The sequence below is a fragment of the Citrus clementina genome, unplaced genomic scaffold (genome assembly GCF_000493195.1).
Source record: "Citrus clementina cultivar Clemenules unplaced genomic scaffold, Citrus_clementina_v1.0 scaffold_7, whole genome shotgun sequence".
Taxonomy (NCBI): Eukaryota; Viridiplantae; Streptophyta; class Magnoliopsida; order Sapindales; family Rutaceae; genus Citrus; species Citrus x clementina.
The window spans coordinates 12,023,793-12,043,156 of NW_006262075.1; the positions used below are offsets into that span (position 1 = coordinate 12,023,793).

The 19,364-nt window shown below is 34.6% G+C and overlaps 4 protein-coding genes and 1 pseudogene across 4 annotated transcripts; 2 read left to right on the forward strand and 3 right to left on the reverse strand.

Moving 5' to 3' along the window:
* The window catches only part of LOC18036093, a 3,234-nt pseudogene extending 1,447 nt beyond the window's left edge, over nt 1–1,787 (forward strand).
* A 2,597-nt stretch (nt 1,788–4,384) lies between these two features.
* LOC18036078 lies at nt 4,385–5,344 on the reverse strand. Its single transcript, XM_006427295.2, has one exon. The coding sequence runs from the start codon at nt 5,302–5,304 to the stop codon at nt 4,402–4,404; it is 903 nt and encodes a 300-aa protein (XP_006427358.1). The 5' UTR covers nt 5,305–5,344; the 3' UTR covers nt 4,385–4,401.
* A 536-nt stretch (nt 5,345–5,880) lies between these two features.
* Nucleotides 5,881–6,666, reverse strand: LOC112096913 (protein FAR1-RELATED SEQUENCE 6-like). Its single transcript, XM_024181138.1, has one exon. It carries the CDS (start codon nt 6,664–6,666, stop codon nt 5,881–5,883), a length of 786 nt encoding a protein of 261 aa, XP_024036906.1.
* On the reverse strand, nt 6,422–9,063 carry LOC112096734 (protein FAR1-RELATED SEQUENCE 6-like). Its single transcript, XM_024180337.1, has 2 exons — nt 8,856–9,063; nt 6,422–7,670 (listed from the first exon to the last, which is right to left on the reverse strand). The coding sequence occupies exon 2, from the start codon at nt 7,668–7,670 to the stop codon at nt 7,104–7,106; it is 567 nt and encodes a 188-aa protein (XP_024036105.1). The 5' UTR covers nt 8,856–9,063; the 3' UTR covers nt 6,422–7,103.
* A 4,288-nt stretch (nt 9,064–13,351) lies between these two features.
* Nucleotides 13,352–15,227, forward strand: LOC112096914. The gene is made up of 4 exons (XM_024181139.1): nt 13,352–13,408; nt 13,818–14,058; nt 14,746–14,832; nt 14,960–15,227. Exons 1-4 carry the CDS (start codon nt 13,352–13,354, stop codon nt 14,965–14,967), a joined length of 393 nt encoding a protein of 130 aa, XP_024036907.1. The 3' UTR covers nt 14,968–15,227.
* Nucleotides 15,228–19,364: the final 4,137 nt, after the last annotated feature.

The following is a 19,364-nucleotide window of genomic DNA, read 5'->3' on the forward strand; positions in this document are numbered from 1 at the left end:
CAGGAAGTCCTAGTGCGTGCTATCAGAAAAGATGCTGGGAACTGTTTCGCGAAAATGTTGGGGAAGAAACTCTTGAGAGTGATCATGAGATCGTTGAGCTAGCCCAAACTGTGGCCAAAGAGTGTGGTGGTTTGCCACTCGCACTTATTACTATTGGTCGAGCTATGGCCTACAGAAAGAAAGCGGAGCAGTGGAGACGTGCAATTGAAGAGTTAAGAAGATCAGCTTCAGAGTTTGCAGGTTTGGGAAAAGAGGTGTATCCTCTTTTAAAGTTTAGCTATGATAGTTTGCAGAATGATACAATTAGATCTTGTTTCTTGTATTGTTGTTTATATTCTGAAGATTATGGCATTCTTAAATGGGACTTGATTGATTGTTGGATTGGTGAGGGATTTTTGGGGGAATCTGACAGGTTTGGTGCAGAAAACCAAGGATATGACATTTTGGACACTCTTGTTCGTGCATGTTTATTAGAAGAGGTGGAAGAAGATGAAGTAAAAATGCATGACGTTATTCGTGATATGGCTATATGGATAACCAGTGAAATTGAGAAGGAGAAGAGAAACTTTTTGGTTTGTGCAGGTGCTGGATTAGAAGAGGCACCGGATGTTAAAGAATGGGAAAATGTGAGAAGATTGTCATTGATGCAAAACCAAATTGAAACTCTGTTTGGGGTTCCCACATGCCCTCATCTCATCACTTTATTTATTGACTTTAATAGGGAGTTGAAGACTATCGCGGATGGCTTCTTCCGATGTGTGCCTTCTCTCAAAGTTTTGAAGATGTCAAACTGTGGAAAGCCTTAGAAAGGTTTGGAATTACCTTTGGGGATGTCAAAGTTGGGTTCACTACAACTTCTTGATATTTCACACACCTGCATACAAGAATTACCACAAGAATTAAAGTTGTTGGTAAATCTGAAATGTTTGAATTTGAGGCGGACAATTTGGTTAAATAAAATTTCATGGCAACTAATATCAAAATTTTCAAGGTTACGTGTGTTGAGAATGTTCGCTACTGGCTGGTTCAGTTTTCATGAAGCACCAGAAGACAGCGTTTTATTTGGTGGGGGTGAAGTTTTGATACAGGAATTGCTCGGTTTGAAATATTTAGAGGTATTGGAGTTGACCTTGGGAAGTTATCATGCTCTCCAAATTCTTTTGAGCTCAAATAAGTTAAAAAGTTGTATTCGATCTCTTTTCCTACAGTTGTTCAGAGATACAACGTCGATTATTGATGCTACGGCTTTCGCAGATCTAAACCACCTCAATCAATTATGTATTAGTAACGGTTCTGAGTTGGAAGAATTGAAGATTGATTATACGGAGATAGTACGAAAAAGGCGGGAACCTTTTGTTTTCCGCAGCCTTCAACGTGTTACCATAGAGGAGTGCCATAAATTGAAAGATTTGACATTCCTCGTTTTTGCTCCAAACCTCAAGTCTCTTTCGCTATACGATTGCGGTGCTATGGAAGAAATAATCAGCGTCGGAAAATTTGCTGAGACTCCTGAGATGATGGGACATATAAGCCCTTTTGAAAATCTCCAAATGCTTTATTTAATGGCATTGCCGGAGTTGAAGAGCGTCTACTGGAAGCCATTGCCTTTCACTCATCTGAAAGAAATGGAGGTACTTGGGTGTGATCAGCTTAAAAAGCTTCCACTCGATTCCAACAGTGCAAAAGAGCGTAAATTTGTAATTCTTGGAGACACACAGTGGTGGAACCGTCTTCAATGGGAGGATGAAGCCACTCAAATTGCTTTTCGTTCCTATTTCCAAACCTGATTCCTGAGCGGTGGTCGCAAAATTTGATTTCTGGTGAGTGCGTTTGTCTTTTAAAAGAAGAATTTAAAAGAAATTTATTCTTGTCGTTTTCTTCTCTGTTTTTATTTCAGTTTGTTTCTCTCTCTCTCTTTTTGTCTTCTGCAAATCACAATTAAATGTTGAATTAATGGAATTAATGCTTCATAAATTTGCCGGCACTGCCAGTACTTTTTTTTTTTTTTAATACGAATTGATGCTTTATTTATTTCTTCTTAGCGATTTAATTTCCTGTCAAAAGACGAGCGAGAAGAACATATGACTTAAACCAATTGATACTTTATTTATGTGCATTGTATGTAATAAAATTTTCTCTGTTTTTTTCAAATTGAGGCTTTATTTATATTTTCTTCGTGAAGAGTGATTTAATTTCCTGCCAAAAGACAAACGAGAAGAACATTAGAGTCAAACTAATGCTCACATAAATTTCCCGTAAGAATATATATATAATTAGACTGGAATGCACACCTCTAGATTGAACAGAATTAAAGCTGAGAAAATATTGAGTATAGTAGCCCTCTTTACAGAAAATGACGCGAAAGTTAATTTAGAAAGATATATTCTTGATTAATCCATTTTCTGAAGTTTTTTATTTTGTATGGTCAATTATACCTTCATACTAAAAAAAAAAAAAAAAAAGAGAAAATATGTAATCCATGAATGGTTAATTTTGTTTGTTTGTTTTTTTTTCTTAAATATCATTCTTTTTCGGCCACCCAAGGACATTTTCACAAATACCTTTTGTGTGCAGAAGTCTTCCAAACCATCAATGGAAAAATAAAAAATAAAAAAAACACGGTCCAGTATACCTCAAAATATCATTGATGACTTTTCTGGTCTAATGCTATGTAAATAGTATGTTAAGTAAAACATAATCAGTTCAGTACCTCACAAATAATTCGCAATATCTACAAAATACTATAATGGCTACAAAACAAATCCTGCTTGCAAATTGTCAAGGATACCTATCCGTTCGCTTGACAAGTCATTTGAATAAATATTGTTCACATTCCTTACTCTGTCAATTATCCAAAGCACCATCAACTTTAGTTTGAATAGTATACATGCCATCACCGTTACCAAGAATCAAGCATGGAAGGGTCATTCTATAGAGTGCAGAACATGACTCTATGCGGTAGTCAATTTGACACACGACGAACACCATATGCTGCATAACATACAAATTAATTTCCCATATGTGATGCAATTTTCTCCTCAACATATGCGCAATTCTTTCCATTCCGGCATTTACACTCAAATTTTCCTTCCTTTCTCTTTGTGGTTGAATCTTACACCACAACTCATGTGATGCAATCTCCTCTCGCTGCCTAAATTGCACTCTCAGCAAAGCAGCATATGTAAGCAAGCTTGAAGATAATCTTGCTGCTCTGCAGAAGAACGGCAAAAGTTAATCGAAGCAAGGAATGATGTATCAGAAAATATTTGGTGGAGAATTCAGCACAAACATATTTCGGATGATCAGAATCAATAAAACCTGGTGGTTGTGCCATATAAACATCTTTGGAAAGCTGACCTTGAAGAAAGGCGTTATTGATATCCAATTGATGAAGAGGCCAGCCATGACTAACATCAATACTAAGAACAAGCCGTACTGTGGTGGACTTAACAACTGGACTGAAAGTGTCATAATAGTCCACACCAGGCCATTGATTGAACCCTTTGGCAACAAGATGAGCTTTAAACCTGTCAACAGAACCGTTGGAATGTCTTTTAATACAAAAATCCATTTGCAGCCAACAATATTGGAAGGGATGGGAGGTGGAACAAGCTTCCATGTCCCGTTACGAACAAGAGCATCATACTCTTCTGACATAGCTGGACGCCAGTGAAGATTTTTGATAGCTTGCGTCACAGTTGTAGGTTCACAATCAGAAGAAGGGCTAAAATGAGCACGGAGGTTAAGTTTTTGTAACGGCTTGTGAATCTTATTTTTAGCTCGGGTAGTCATATCATGATGACTTGTGGGGCAATGATCTAGTGGAGTTTAGGAAGATGATTGAACAGGAAGTGAAGAAGTGCTTTGTGTAGAGGTAGAAGTAGGTTGGGAGGATTGCTGCGGAGATGTTACCGGTAGAGAAGAAGGAGCAGTACACGGTGGCAACTCCAGAGGGCCCACAATAGATGGAGTAGGTGCCGACAATGGAGTACTAGGAAATGAAACAGGAAGAATTGGTGGAACACTTGCATAATTAGGAGTGGTAGATGAGCTTGTAATGATTTGCATGGAAAAACAAACTCTACAAATTTAACGTGACGTGAAATAAAAATTTGAAAGGTGGATGGGTCAAAACATAAATAAGCACTTTGAGATAAAGGAATATCCTAGAAAAACACAAGGCTTAGAGGGTGGTTCGAGTTTATGTGATGAAACACAAACATTCAAAAAATTTTAAGTTTATATTAATTAGGAGTGGTACCAAAAATTAATTAGCTATGGGGTTGTTGGATGTGTTTTGGATATTTACAGTTAAGTTTGAGTATCTCAACTTAAAATTTGTAGTTTTCACTTGAAAAAATTCAGTTAAATTTTGCAATGCAGACTGATTGATTTATCAGTTTAACGTGTGCCAGGAATGAAGAACTGGAATATCACCGTCAAGCAAGCACCCTGTGGAGCAATACCAAAGAATGCACAATCTGGCTTTGCTAGGTAACACTGGAGGCTTTTTGAAAAGTGCTTCACGCTCACTTGCACAGATTGAGCATCCCCTCTGGATATTGCCCTCTCTGATCGAGTCTGAGCACTCAAATTTTGGTCCTCAGAGGGAGCTACAGTTTTCTCTCCACTAACCAACAATATTCTAAACTCAGCACCTAGTGTGATCAGAGTTGTTGATATTTGCAAATGGAGATCCCCATATTTGCAAATGGAGACATTTAACAAATCACCAACATGCTTCATCCGGTCCACGAAATTCTGCAACTGATGCAAATCTGGAACCTGAACCAGAGTCGGAGGTATATCTTGAGCCATATCTAAAGCAGTTTGAAGTTCAAGACCTTGAGCCCTTGACAATGGTTTTGAAATTGGAACATCTTGGATTACTGCAGACTTGTACCCCTTGGTTTCAAAGGTAAGGAAAGGCATTGCTTGAGTACAATTTGGAGGCAGCTTCTTCACCAATTTTATTTGGAGGCGATTGGCAGCGGATCCAGCTGCACCAATTTCAGAGCAACTACTGACACTACTTCGAACAGCACACTGAAGAAGTGATATGTCTACGGCGAAGGCAATGCAGTCCTCATTTTGGCTTGAGACACAGTAATCATCGAAGAGAGTTTCCTTGTGAAACTGGGCAACACATTGAATCCCTTCGGCACTGAGAAGGTTGTGGAGGAAGTAAGCTTTCTCTCTAGTAAGGAAGAGGTGGCATACATTCCCCATTTTGTCTAGGGCAGGTAGGAATCTTTTTTCTAAGAGATTTACTTCATTCTCTGTGAGAAATGCTTTGAACTTCATCCCTCTGTCTCTATCCTCACTTATCAGTAAAATAGTTGAAAGCGCTACAAGGAGAGAAAAGAAGAGTATTAAGATATATATATTATATAGACAAGAAAAACATTAGATGTCGATCTTACAAGCTAATACTTCAAACAATATCCTAGAAAGCTAAAAACTGCAAGATGGCTTGAAATTTGAAAAGAGCACGTGCTTTTCCTCCTTAACTTGAGAAAATGTTTAATATAGTGCACCTTACAGAAGCATTTAAGCAATTAGAACTTTGCACAAAAACATCAAGAAGACTAAACAAGTCAGATGCAGTGTATTTGTCCAAGCACAAATTGCATTTTGTCCTCAACTTTAATATTTATTGATGAGAATCAATACAGGTCCCTCATTTGTTATAGAAAGCTTTCTTGTAGTCTCACCAGTTAATATGGATATTAGATAAGGAAACTTTATTAGGTTGCGAGGGTAAAAAAGGAAAGAGATATCATTATTTTATTATCGATAATTATTAAATTTTTTTCCAAAAAAAAGAACAAGCAAGGATATTTTATTGTCAATTGCAACCTTTAATTTTTTTAAATGCTATTAGAAACACAAGATAACAAAAATGTAGTGAGATGGGATCTCCTGCATGCCACTCTGGTTTAGAACACAAAGAATGTGTCTGCATAAATATCCTCTGAAATTGAACAACCCACAAACACAAAGCACCTCCAAGTCGGAGGCATTGTACAAAACATCAAAAGCCCTTGAATCCTTCTCGTTGCCACCAACCTCGAATTCTTCCTTCACTATGTATGTTATAGGTCCATCAGAACTAATATGTTTTGTGCTATAGTAAGAGTACATAGCCTCCACCTCCATCTGAAACTTCCTTAACATTTCATTTGTGTACAGTTTTGAGAGTTGAAATTCATAGTAACATCTTGGTTTCCGGATACAACTTGAATTTCTTGAATCCATATCTGCCAAGGCTACCAGTTGATAATTCGCCTGCAGTGCTTGATCATACTTGTCTAAGAATTCTTTCAAAGGAGTATTCTTATCAAGATATCCTTCAAAGTATGAAGTAGAAACCTCATTCTGCAGGAACGAAAACACTCCTGATAAAAAAGCTTCCTTCAAATAAATAGGAGCCCACCTTTTATGATCTTCATATAAAGTTTGAATCCATCCGTGATCCTTTATTCCATGACATTGAATCATGTCTTCCCAAGCTGCTTCAAATTTCTCAGGCCTGAGAGAGTGATAAATTGCTCTATGTAATGCAGCTTTAATAGCTTCATATTCAAACAATCCTTGGAGTTTCTCTGGAATTTTTTTGCATGATGCATGACAATGAAAAGAAATGATAAGCTCTTGGGAAAACATCACCAACAGCAATTTGCAAGATTCTACATTGGTCAGTGATGATTGTTTGTGGAGAGCGCCCTAACATACATGTAAGCCACGCCGTAAACAACCATGTATATGATTCTATGGTCTCACTGGCAAGTAAACCACAACCCAACAACACTGATTGTCCATGATGATTCACCCCAATGAATGAAACCAGTGGTACATCATATCTTTCAGTCAGGCACGTAGTATCAATTAAGACCACATCACCAAAGTACCTATATGCAACTCTTGACCTGGTATCAGTCCAGAATAGGTTTTTCAAGCATCCCTTTTCATTTAGATCCACTACATTAAAAAAGTTTGGATCTGTCAACTGCAAATGACAAAAGAAACTCTGGACAGCTTGTGCATCTCCTGGTTTAAGCTTCAATTGATTTGAGCTATTAACATTATTTCCAAATACTCCATTAACATCTACCATTTCCCTTGGTATCAATGATAAGAGTTCGAAACAGTTTAATTTTTTGAACTTCTTCAGCACTATCTAAATGCAATGTTCTTTTGGTTCCAATACCTATGTGCTTATGTGACTTGTAAAACTTTCCGCTTCTTGGGCTTAACAAGTGGTTATGCTCAAGCTCGACTTCAATGATTCTCCACCTTTTGGTTTCCATCAACCTAAACTTTATCATTGCTGGACAGCCAGTTCTTGTTTCTGGTCTTGGGCGGTTTGCCTCGCTTTTCTTCTTGAAGCCTGCACTACTACAGCTCAGCTTTCCTCTATACTTTTCTCTACTCTTTCGGTACCATGGATTGCTAACTCTAACACCAAAACCCTGTTCCTTGGCATAGCAATTGTAAAAGTAATATACATCATCATACATCTCAAACTCCATTCCAACAGTAGGAGGCAAGGGATTTTGGATTATCCCAGTTTGTCCAACATATTCAGTCATCGCACAATCTCCTACAACCTCAAAATCATCAGTGTCATCATCACCTACTGGTTCGGTGTTGAGAGAAACTTCATCCATCTACAATGGATGTTCAATGAAGTGAGCTTTAAGGAGAAAAAGCAAAATCTGTTCAAGGAATGATAATATAATCATACAGTTACTTTCACAAAGCTTCATATTTCATCACTGCTTTACCAACATGCAACTGCCAGAGAACAAACAGACATGTCATAGACGCTTGAATTAAGTATTGGTACAAATGAGCACACATCATGTGGGACAAAATTTCAGTCACTAAACCCAATACCACTTTTTACATCATACCAAGGAACAGATTAAACCCGACACCTTCTTTTAAACCATACCAAGGAACAGATTAAATCATCAATGAAAAATTAATCACATAATAACTTAACCAGACAAATGAAGAGCCTGAAACAGCACAAAACTTGAATCTGATTATGATAATTGTTGAGTCCTTGTATCTACAGCTTTCCTTCAATGATAAGACAATGAACATAAACGAGACACAAAAAAATTATTTTAAACTGACAGCCCATGATATAAATCAAACAAAATCAACTCCTTTTTTTACACATTACATCTCATATTCATTTACATTGAAACACAAAAAGGAAGCAGGAGTGGGAAAAAAACAACAGCAGAGGAACTTATTTCCATAAGGTTTACGAAATAAGGAATCTATTAAAACCCAAAACTTGAGGTCACCACTAAGAATTTGGTTCTCATTATTTTTTTCTTCATTTTTCACCAATTGATGAACTTAAAATACAATCATAAATGATAAAACCCCATCTCCATCTTTTTGAACTAGAGCTAAAGCAAAGCATTTTAAGATGTTTCATCATTTTTTTTTTTAAAAAAAACTCAATAGTACAATGTTTTTCAATGCTAAATGCACAATTCAATCTTCTCCTAATTTACTCTAATAATCTCTTAATTAAGGAAGATTAAGCTTCAGTTGTAAGCTAAAACAAATTTCTTAAATCAAGCCCCAATGCTTTATGCTATTCAACAAGGGCTCATAAATGATAAAACTACTTCTATAAAGATACCCATTTTCTAAATTAATTTCACAAACTGAAATCAAACTCCTGAAACGTAACGAGCATTAATATAATCAAGCCCGAACAAGAATTGAAAAATGATACATAAACTCGTTTACACATTTCGACAGACACTTTGCAATCAATGAGCAAAAAATTAATGGAGAAGATAAAATTCAAACGAAACATGCCTTACATTGATAAATTAGAAGGGCAAAAGAAATTTTAGTACGATATGCGATCAGGGTCTTGCCACGGTGATGTTATTTGTGAAGTTCGAGCGACTCAGCAGCCTTCGAGGTTGAAAATTTGATTGACCAAAAGCTTCCCGTTCGTTGATTCTCTAATAGTAGAAACGAGACTGGCAGTATACACAAGAAGTTCGCCGATTTTAAATTCCGTTGTTTGAGATGGAAAATTTTTTGAAAAAATTAATGTGTTCGATGAAAATCAAAATCTCAAAAACCTCTTGTTTTTCATTTTTTTGGAAAAAACCATTGAGATCCTTACTATTTTTTCTTATATCATCTTCCTTAATAATTTGCAAAGTCTATCGCATAGCACCCATGTATGATGTATGCTGCGTTGTAATTTACAAAATTGCACATGAATAAATCCAGCTAAAATTTGTTAAAAGAAAATAATAATAACATGTTAAAACTTTAAAATTTGATTATTCGAAGAAATTTTAATTTAGTTAAGTAGGTGACATGATAATAAATAGATACGTATAATGTCCGAGATTTTTTATAAGATTAATAAATATGATAAATTTGGATTAGTTCAATTTTGACATAATTCATAATAAACACAGCTTGCTAATCTAAATTGCCACCGTTACTCATCATCAGGTACCTGTTTGAAAAATAATTACAAACAATTTTATTTGTGTTGTTTCTCTAAAAGTTTGAGACACAAATGTTATTTCAAATTGATAAAAGTACGAAAATTCCCCCTTGCTCTTCAACTAAAAATGAAACATGCAAATATACACACTAATTTAGATGTGTGAATAACAAATATGGAACGACACATGCAAAGTCATCTGTATAATTGAAACGCCATGCACTAGTAGTAGGTAAGAGAAACCAAGGTTGAAGTTGCTCCAATGGTTACTGTTAATTTATTTTTATTTATGATTTTTTTTGTAAAATGTAAGAAATATGTAGAAATGTTGCCAGCAATGATTTTGGAACTTTGCATAAAATTTTTATCATTATTGTTTTTGGTATTAAGAAATCCGAGGCGGTGATTAGACGTATGTTGCAACAATTAAGAAATTTCTTATTGGAGATAATTTGGTAGGTTTGCAGCAATTAGAGAATAATTTTCCTGCCAGTTAATCAATCAATAATAAATTTCAAATTGCAGAAAATAAAATAATACAGCCTCACTTAGAATCATCTTTTCTATCTCTTTCAATTGTGGCAATCATTTGCAACAAATAAATCAATTTGATGCACATCATTTCCCCAATTCAAAGTTCAAGTCACTGCTCAATTACAGAGTAGTTAGTGGACATGCATGCATGTTTAATTAAGTACTGCATTGTAGTATCGAAAATCATAACATCTCACCAATATCAGATTATTAACCATGGAAATCATATCACAATATCATATAGAATTCACAAATCTGAAAATCATCACCAAACAAGTACCCAGAGAAATAATCTCGTCATATCCAGACCTCAACGGACGGGCAATGACGTACTATTTGGGTAACGTCACACCCTGGAGCTACACGGATAAATAGGAAAATACCATCTCATATCTCATCATATTTGTGCATGCATAATCTAGTCCCCAAGGGACAAAAGCGCCCAAGCACACGGCCCAAAGCCTCTATGTGTACTCAGACGGGCCCCAAAGGCCTGTATCTCATATGTATCATATGTATCATTTGTATCTCAATATCTGTTTGTATCTCATTTCCGTATATCTATAATCATCATACCGCATGCATATGCCCCCAAAAGACAAAAGCGCCCAAACACATGGCCCAAAGCCTTTATATGTGTTTAGACGGGTCCCAAAAGCCTCTTATCTCATCTTATCTGTATCACTGTATCTGGAGAGAAGGGTACTGTCTAATGATTTAAAAAACAATCATTATACTCATATTTACATACCTCTTAATCATATTTGAAATCATATCACATTTGAATCCACTTTTCTAATCTTTAAAATATTATCATGCTTTATTCAAAGTCGATACGCAAAATCAATAACCAAACATTTTAAATCAAATTATTAACCATGGAAATCATATCACAATATCATATAGAATTCACAAATCTGAAAATCATCACCAAATAAGTACCCAAAGAAATAATCTCGTCATATCCGGACCTCAACGGACGGGCAATGACGTACTATCTGGGTAACGTCACACCTTGGAGCTACACGGATAAATAGAGAAATACCATCTCATATCTCATCATATCTGTGCATGCATAATCTAGTCCCCAAGGGACAAAAGCGCCCAAGCACACAGCCCAAAGCCTCTATGTGTACTCAGACGGGCTCCAAAGGCCTGTATCTCATATGTATCATATGTATCATTTGTATCTCAATATCTGTCTGTATCTCATATCCGTATATCTATAATCATCATACCGCATGCATATGCCCCCAAAAGACAAAAGCGCCCAAACACATGGCCCAAAGCCTTTATATGTGTTCAGACGGACCCCAAAAGCCTCTCATCTCATCTTATCTGTATCACTGTATCTGGAGGGAAGGGTACTGTCTAATGATTTAAAAAATAATCATTATACTCATATTTACATACCTCTTATCATATTTGAAATCATATCACATTTGAATCCACTTTTCTAATCTTTAAAATATTATCATGCTTTATTCAAAGTCGATACGCAAAATCAATAACCAAACATTTTAATAAAATACCAATGCATAAATAAAATTCATTTCGAGAAATCATTAAATCAGAACATTTAAAATACTTATTTCGCAAACATGCTTTACTATCATCGCTAACTATGAAAATAAGTTTTGTATATTCCACTTTCAGTGATGGTGTTCACGGTCGGTTATCGTCCATATCTGCAGACCGATTCTCGCTCGCGAATCCTCCTAAATCAAGGAAACGACATAATTATTTTTTGTAAATCGGAATTATGACTAAATTTTATGCAATAAACTCAAAACGAACATCTATTCATAATTGACAACTCCTATATCCATAAAATTACTAAAATATCCTTGAGTCCGTAGATCATTAACATGCTCCGAAATCGTAAATCACTGAATTACCCTCGGAATCGTAATTACACCCGATCCTCAATTATAGGAATTACTAACAGATCCACAGGCTTAGAAATTACAAAATTGCCCTCGTAGTGTGAAATTACCAAAAGCCGGAAGTTGGTCAACAATGGCTAGGAAGCTCAAATCGTAAAGTTCCAATCACGCTGAGTTCAATGGTACCGGCGGTGAGCTCCAACGCGCGACAACGATGCCAGAATCTAGCTCGGCAGCCGTGAATTCCACCAATCGACCGGCGGCACAACAGTGACTCTCGGTGCCTATGGATGGTCGAAAATGGAAGAGGGAGCCGTGGGGAACAAAATCCAACCGGTGGTGTCACCAAAACCGGTGAAAATCCCGGCGGAGCAAAGTGAAACAGTCGCGGGTTTCATGCTTCGATCGCCGGTGTTCCGATTGGTTTTTGGCGAGGAGGATGGCAAGGGAACGACAGCCGGCTTCTAAGCTTCAGATTGGTACCAAGCTCGGCCGAAACGATGGCCGGAAATGGGAGATATGACCGGGTCAAGGTCGCGGGTTCCGGGTCGGGTTTTTTGGTCTGTAGTTGGGTCGGTTTGGTAGCTTCTCTCTCACTCTCTGTTACACGTGCATATGTTTCCTCTGTTTCCAGCTTATTCTTTTGCTTTTACTAACTTCTTAACCGCCTCATACTTATTCATTTTTAATTCACATATGTTACAATAATTCCCGAGTATTAAATAACCAGTGGTCATAATTTTTGTACAAGATTCTTTTTTTTTTTTGGAGATCGTTAAAAGTGGTTGACGATCCATTTCGTAATATCATAGAGGGATCATCAATTCCTTTTCTTTTCTGTGGCTAGGCAACACTTTTTGGCCAAAGTAAGGAAATCTATTTTAGGTAATGTAAAAACCAGTTGTAGGATGTAATAGTTTATTATGCACTGACAATAACTTTTTGTATAATTGTCAGTTTAATGAATGCAAGAGGAACTCTGTTGGCAAATTCATCCAAGATAGATGCTAAAATTATTTATGCATGCCAGTTGCCTTAACTAAGTTTTCTCAGCACTGGTTTTGAACAGGAAAATGAATATGCAATTTGTATATTGTGCCATAGTGGAGAATTTGGATATTCTTATTTAAGTAACAAGGAGATTATTTGCCTCATCTTTAAACAATGAATCTTTGAGAGATGAGGAGTGGGTGATTGGATGTGTCTTCATGTAATTGTTCATTTATTTGTATTTTGAACTGTTATGAAAATCTTTATATGCCAAATTAGTAATACAAGTATTCAGATGATTTTTCCTATTGATCATGCATTTGTATCTGCCCACAACCATTGTATATCACTTTATTCTGATGCGCAAGCATCTGTAATTTAGAAGAAAAGAAATAATAATCATATTTTATTGCTTGGTTCATGATTATTAACGATTATGGCTTTAAAAATCTACAAATTTCTTGTGTTCATGTATGAATGTGCCAAGTTTGCTGTATCTTAGATTACCTTCTTCCAAGGTAACAAGTTCATATATATATATTTTTTAAATCATTTTCCATTACAGTTGAATTTCAAGTGTTAGTTTTGTTATTAGTACCTGGTTTCCTGTTATAAGGATCTAATAAACAGTGTACGGATATGTGCTCTACTTTTGGAGGGCTTCCACGTGAAAGAAAATTACAACAATTGAATTCTTCCGGAGGATATGGTAATTAATTTATTTTCTCAACTTCTTGTAAGACTAATATATTTCCTTCAGTAGGCACAGCATGGTGGGAAGGGTTTTTATTGAAAGAATTCTGATATTTCTTAGACTTTGTTTTGGAAGGGGGTGGAGGAATTTCTCATCCATATATGGTTACTTGATTAGCTTTTGACTGTATTGTCTCTGTCGTGCAAAGGAAAATCTAAATACTAACGATGGGGAATTGCTTAGGCACCCAAAAGGCAGAAATGAATTACAGAAGGAAGTTTTTGCTGCTTTATTTAGTGCTGCTGAGAAATCTGATGAATTTCCTGAAATTACGGTGAAGACCGAGTGGAGGTCCAAAGCATTAGGAAAGGTGGTGAGTGAACTGCCGGAGGAATTTGTACCAAAATACAAGGCTAATGTGGTGCACTTGCAGCAAGATAACCAGACCGGTATGTGCTCTTATATTAACTATATTGACTGGATTTGTGAGTGTGTGCATTTTTTTGTGTATACTCACTTTTGTATTTATGCATATTAACATGTGTAGGATTCTTGATTTCTGCCACTTACTGGAGAACTAGTGGAAAGCTTTATATTGATATATCTGCAATAACTAATGGAAACTATGATATGAATATTTTCTCTCACCTGGGGAGCTGTGTAACAGATATACTTTGTGGCTCTGGAATGCTGAAGATTCTGCAATAACTAATGGAAAATATGATATGAATATTTTGTCTCACCTGGAGAACTTTGTTACAGATACCCTTTGTGGCTCTGGAATGTCTAAAGAATGCTTTAGTTAGATCAAATATCTTTTAGTTAGAAAAGATAAAATTCTCTGAGTCTGAAAGACTGAAACATTTTGCATATTTTGTGAAAGGGAAATATCTGTTGATACTAGCTCATGCATTGAGGTAATATCGATGTTAAAGAAAAACAGCAATGATTTATGATATAGAATTGGGTTCACTTGCTTCAAATGCTGGTCTGATCAACCATATCAACCTGTAATGATTCTGCAGAAATATATATACATGGAGAAAGTAGCTAAATTTTTCTTTCATTTATGGGTTCGGTCTTTTTTCCCCTTATTTTTCAGCTTTCCTTCTCCTGAAGTATGTTAACAATTGCAGATAATGATGAAGACGACAGCTTCCGGGCTCTCCTTAGAGCCGTGATGGAATATAGGGGCACAATGAAGGAATATTGTAAAGCTGTAGGTACTTTTTCTCCTTTCATTTATGTTTTCTCACACATTTTGTATATGCCCTGAACATGCACCTTTGTATGTATCAATTGACTTTTAAATTTTAAAAGCCATAAAGTAAGAATACGGTTCCTTGTCAGGCTACTGATGACATTCGCTCAGGGGGATCATGTTCGAGCAGGAAAATTTCTAGAACAGGTAAGGTTTCCATCTACAGCCATCCATTGACAGCAGATACATTTTCATTCAGCAGACTCTGTTAGCATTCAAGATGCTGGCAGATTCACTTGATTCTTATTAGCTTGTTTAGTGGCAAAGCCTATAACCTGTATTTCAAAGCCAAGTTGTGCTATTGATTATGTTAACTTTTTTGTTAACATAAAATGATATGGAGGAAATAATCAGTGTTGGAAAATTAGGTGAAAAGATGATGTCAAATCTTGAACCTCTTACGAAACTCTAAGTTCTTTACTTGAAGAGGCTACGAAATTTGAACAGCGTCTACTCGAAGGCCTTGCCATTCCCTGATGCATGCAGAATTTTTGTATTTAAATGCCCAGAGCTTAAGAAGCTGCCACTGGATCTTGAAGGGGCAGACCAAGGTAAAAATCTTATCAAGGGAAAGGAAGATTGGTGGAAACAACTTAATGGGAGGATCAAGTAACTCAGAATGCATTGCTTCCATTTTTTAAATTGACTGACAAGTGATTGAACGGGGCATCATCAACATCATCAACAGGGATGGAGAGATACCGGAGCAGATCAGCAGGGTTTGAATATGACCTTTGGCGGTTGCTTTTTTTTTGTGATTTTTTTTTCATTTTTTCCTTCCTGTCATTTTATCATTTCTTTCTCTGTTTCTATTGCGGGTGTTACTGCATGCTTACTGTTGCTTGACAAAGTTTGCTAGCTTTTTGTTTGCAGTGTTGCTATACACTCCGAGTCAAGCCTCGAAAATTTATTAAACGAAGCCGTTTCGACAGTAACAATTCTTTTCTTTTCCCTTTGCATGTCTCTTTCATCTGCTGTTTCTCTATCACTTTTCATTTTTGATTTCCTTGCTTCTCAGCTGCCCCTAAATTGTTATTCTAGCAATATACTTTCTCATCTTTGAATTTTCATCCTTGAGTACTCCCACAGCCGTAATTTCATCATCATAGACTTCACTTGGAATGCTGTATTTTTTCGATTCTTGAGCTACTTCAATTACATCTTAGTATAGGATCCTCATCTTCCTTTATTTCTTCATCTTATGAGGTAATAAATGGATTTCACAACTCATCTACTTTTAAGCAATTACATATTATACCTTGAATGATTCAACTGTTCTGACAGTTAAAGATTTTATGCTCAACCTGCAGTGCTACGAACATTGTCCATGAAAGATGAGTTTCAGCATATAAAATGAAATATAGATGTTTAATCTAAAATAACCCTTCACTGCCAGAAACCTAGGTCACAAAATTCACAGATAATGATAAAGAGCTAAAAAATTTGAAAAACTCTACAGATCACACATCAAGCAAGATATCATGTTTTTTTCCCTCATTCAGTGGTGATTGATTCGCTTTTTGATGATGGATATGGTATAAAAGTGTTGACCCAATTTCAAGCAAACACAAATAGAAACACAAACACAATCGGGACTAGAGTTGTGGGCGATTATCTTAGGTGTACAAGTGAAACGGTGGTGGCTGTCGATGGTGGTAGTGGGGTGGTTGGGTATGCGTGATGGCTAGATTTTAGGACAATAATGATTGGAGTTGACCTCAATCAACGAAGGAAAGTGACAACAATTTTGACATCAAACGGTGCATTTTTTAGCTTAGTAAAATGGAGCCGTTTCGATTTTGGGGTTTAATCCGGGGTTTGACTCGGTGCAAGTATCATTTTCCTTTTGTTTATTAAATTTTTTTATGGTCACAAAGTATCACTCGTTCTATTTGAGAGTCATGTGAATCAATTTTTCAAATTTTCAATTTTAAATTTTGTGGTCAATGTGAATTCAATTTCATTTGTCTCCTGCAATTATGAAAAAATTAAATAGTCATAATATGGAAAAATACACCGGTAAAAACTTTGTAAAAGCTTCGGAGTGATACGGGGAATTCACTTACTACTAAGGACAATTGGTGGCAAGCTATTCCATTCATTTTATGTCCATCCATCTATTTAGTTATTGAAGATAAGTGGTCCATTTGTAAATTTCAGATTGTCTCTCTCTCCCTCTTGAAATAACAATATTTAATATATCTCATAAATTATTATAAATTTTAATTTACTCTCGATTTAAAATGGAGCATGTCGATAAATTTTTTTTCTTCTTAATAAAATTGACGTAAGTTGTGTTTACAGTAGTTTGAAGTTTGAAATATTTTAAAGATTATTATTCTATAAGGGAGTAATATGAAATGATATTTACTTTTCATGTGTGAAATGAAAAAGGACGAAGCAAGTGTCCCTGCTTTTATTTTATTTCAAGGAGGAGTCATCTCACATACTTTAGCTCTTAACATTACATTTTTTCTGGTTACATTTTTTATTTATTTATTTTTTTTTTTTTACACATGCGTGTGGGTTGCTTTTCTGTAAGCTCCTTAATATATATTTAAGACAAATCATGGAAGAGATGGGATTATATCAAGATGATCAAAGAATGTTAAAAAAGAAAAAAGAAAAAAAAAAGAAGTAAGACACTGAAAATGGAGAAGAGATGGAAGCAAAAGATATTCCAAAACAAAGCAATCTATCCCCTTTCGAGGGCAGACTTATCAGGTTTAAAAAAGTACACGCTTTGGATTGGTAGTTGCAATCAAGGGAAAATAAATAGGATCCAATGAAATTTAAATCTCGGAGAAAATAAATAATCATGCAGATTTTCAAGATTTTAATAAGGGATACTAATATCTTATTTTGATTAATAATATCCTTTCATTGTGTTAACTCAAAAAATATATATTTTAATGTTTTGCAATAAACAGAAACGTACTATTAAAATGAATATATAAAGAATTTAGAAAATTTTGAATGTTATATAAAATAATTTTAAGATAATGCGTGAGATATATTTTATTAATTTAAAATGTTATTTTACCTAAAAAATATGATAAATTAATAATTACATATTTGAAGTTATTTTAAATATTAAAAAAATTTAATATTATTAATCTTTTAGATAGATTAAATTATTTTTTATAAGAGATAGATTAAATTATTTTAAAATACGTTAATTGTTTTTACTTTTAACGTTACCGGCCTTTCTTTTATTTTATTGCAAATTAATGCTAACAAGAAAAAGCTAGATCATATTCCACAAAAGCAAAAGTGACAAACACAACCAGCTGGAATCTTTTAATTACTATTCAATAATTCGAGACGATTAGGGTCTTTTATTAAACTACAAATTGTATAGTCTTTTTAAAATTGTTATAAATTGGTGGCACCTACAATCCTCAATAATTGTACCGATATTCACAAGTTGGTGGCCCCTACAATTCTGTTCGGATAATTTAACTGTGCAAGTGCTCATTCACAATAATTGTTTTGTTTTTTTTTTCTGCATTCCCTTTCATGCTCTTAATAATTGAAGAGCATACTTTTCATTTTCAAATGTGGAGCCGCAGCTAATGTCGCTAATTTAATTTGGGATTAAATTAGGGGACCATTATATTGCAGTGTGCACTAATTTTTGTGTTTATCTAAACTCCTTAAATTTAAGACATATTATGGCATAAATAAGAATATAACAATAGCAAAAGAGTTAAAAAGTGTAGAGAAGATCTTGCAGAAATATAAATAATATCTATTTTAAAATAATATCAATATTTAAAATAATTTTTAATATTTTATGATTCATTAGATATATTTTATTATATTAAAGTAAATTTTATAATAAATAAAAACATACTATTAAAATGAATATATAGAAAATTTAGAGTATTTTAAGTATTATATAAAATAATTTTAATAAAATATGTGAGATATTCATATTTTATTAATTTAAAATACCATTTAACCTAAAGATTTATTTATGATAAATTAATAATTATATTTTTGAAGTTACTTCAAATATTAAAAATATTAATATTACTAATCTATTAGATAGATTAAATTATATATATTATTTTCTATTTATTAAAAAATTTAAAATTATTTTTAATTACTATTCAAAAAATATAATGATAAAAAAGAATCTTAACATCTTTATTAAAAATTTAAAAATTTACATGATCAATTCTCTAAATATTTAGGGTTATATGTGAACAACGGTGGAGAAGCTTTATTTAATATTATTGATTTAAATAATATGTCAATTAAAAATGTACAGAGAAGGAAATTTCGGTGGGTATTTTAGTCTTTTCAGCAATTATCATGATCAGATCAGCCTTTAGCCTTGAATCGTCGGTCAGAAAAGTTTTAAAATTAACGCTAACAAGAAAAAGCTAGGTCATATTCCACAAAAGCAAAACTGACAAAACAACCAGCTGGTTTCTTTTACTAAACTACAAATTAAAAGTGGATTCTTTTGAATGCAAGTGGGACAGA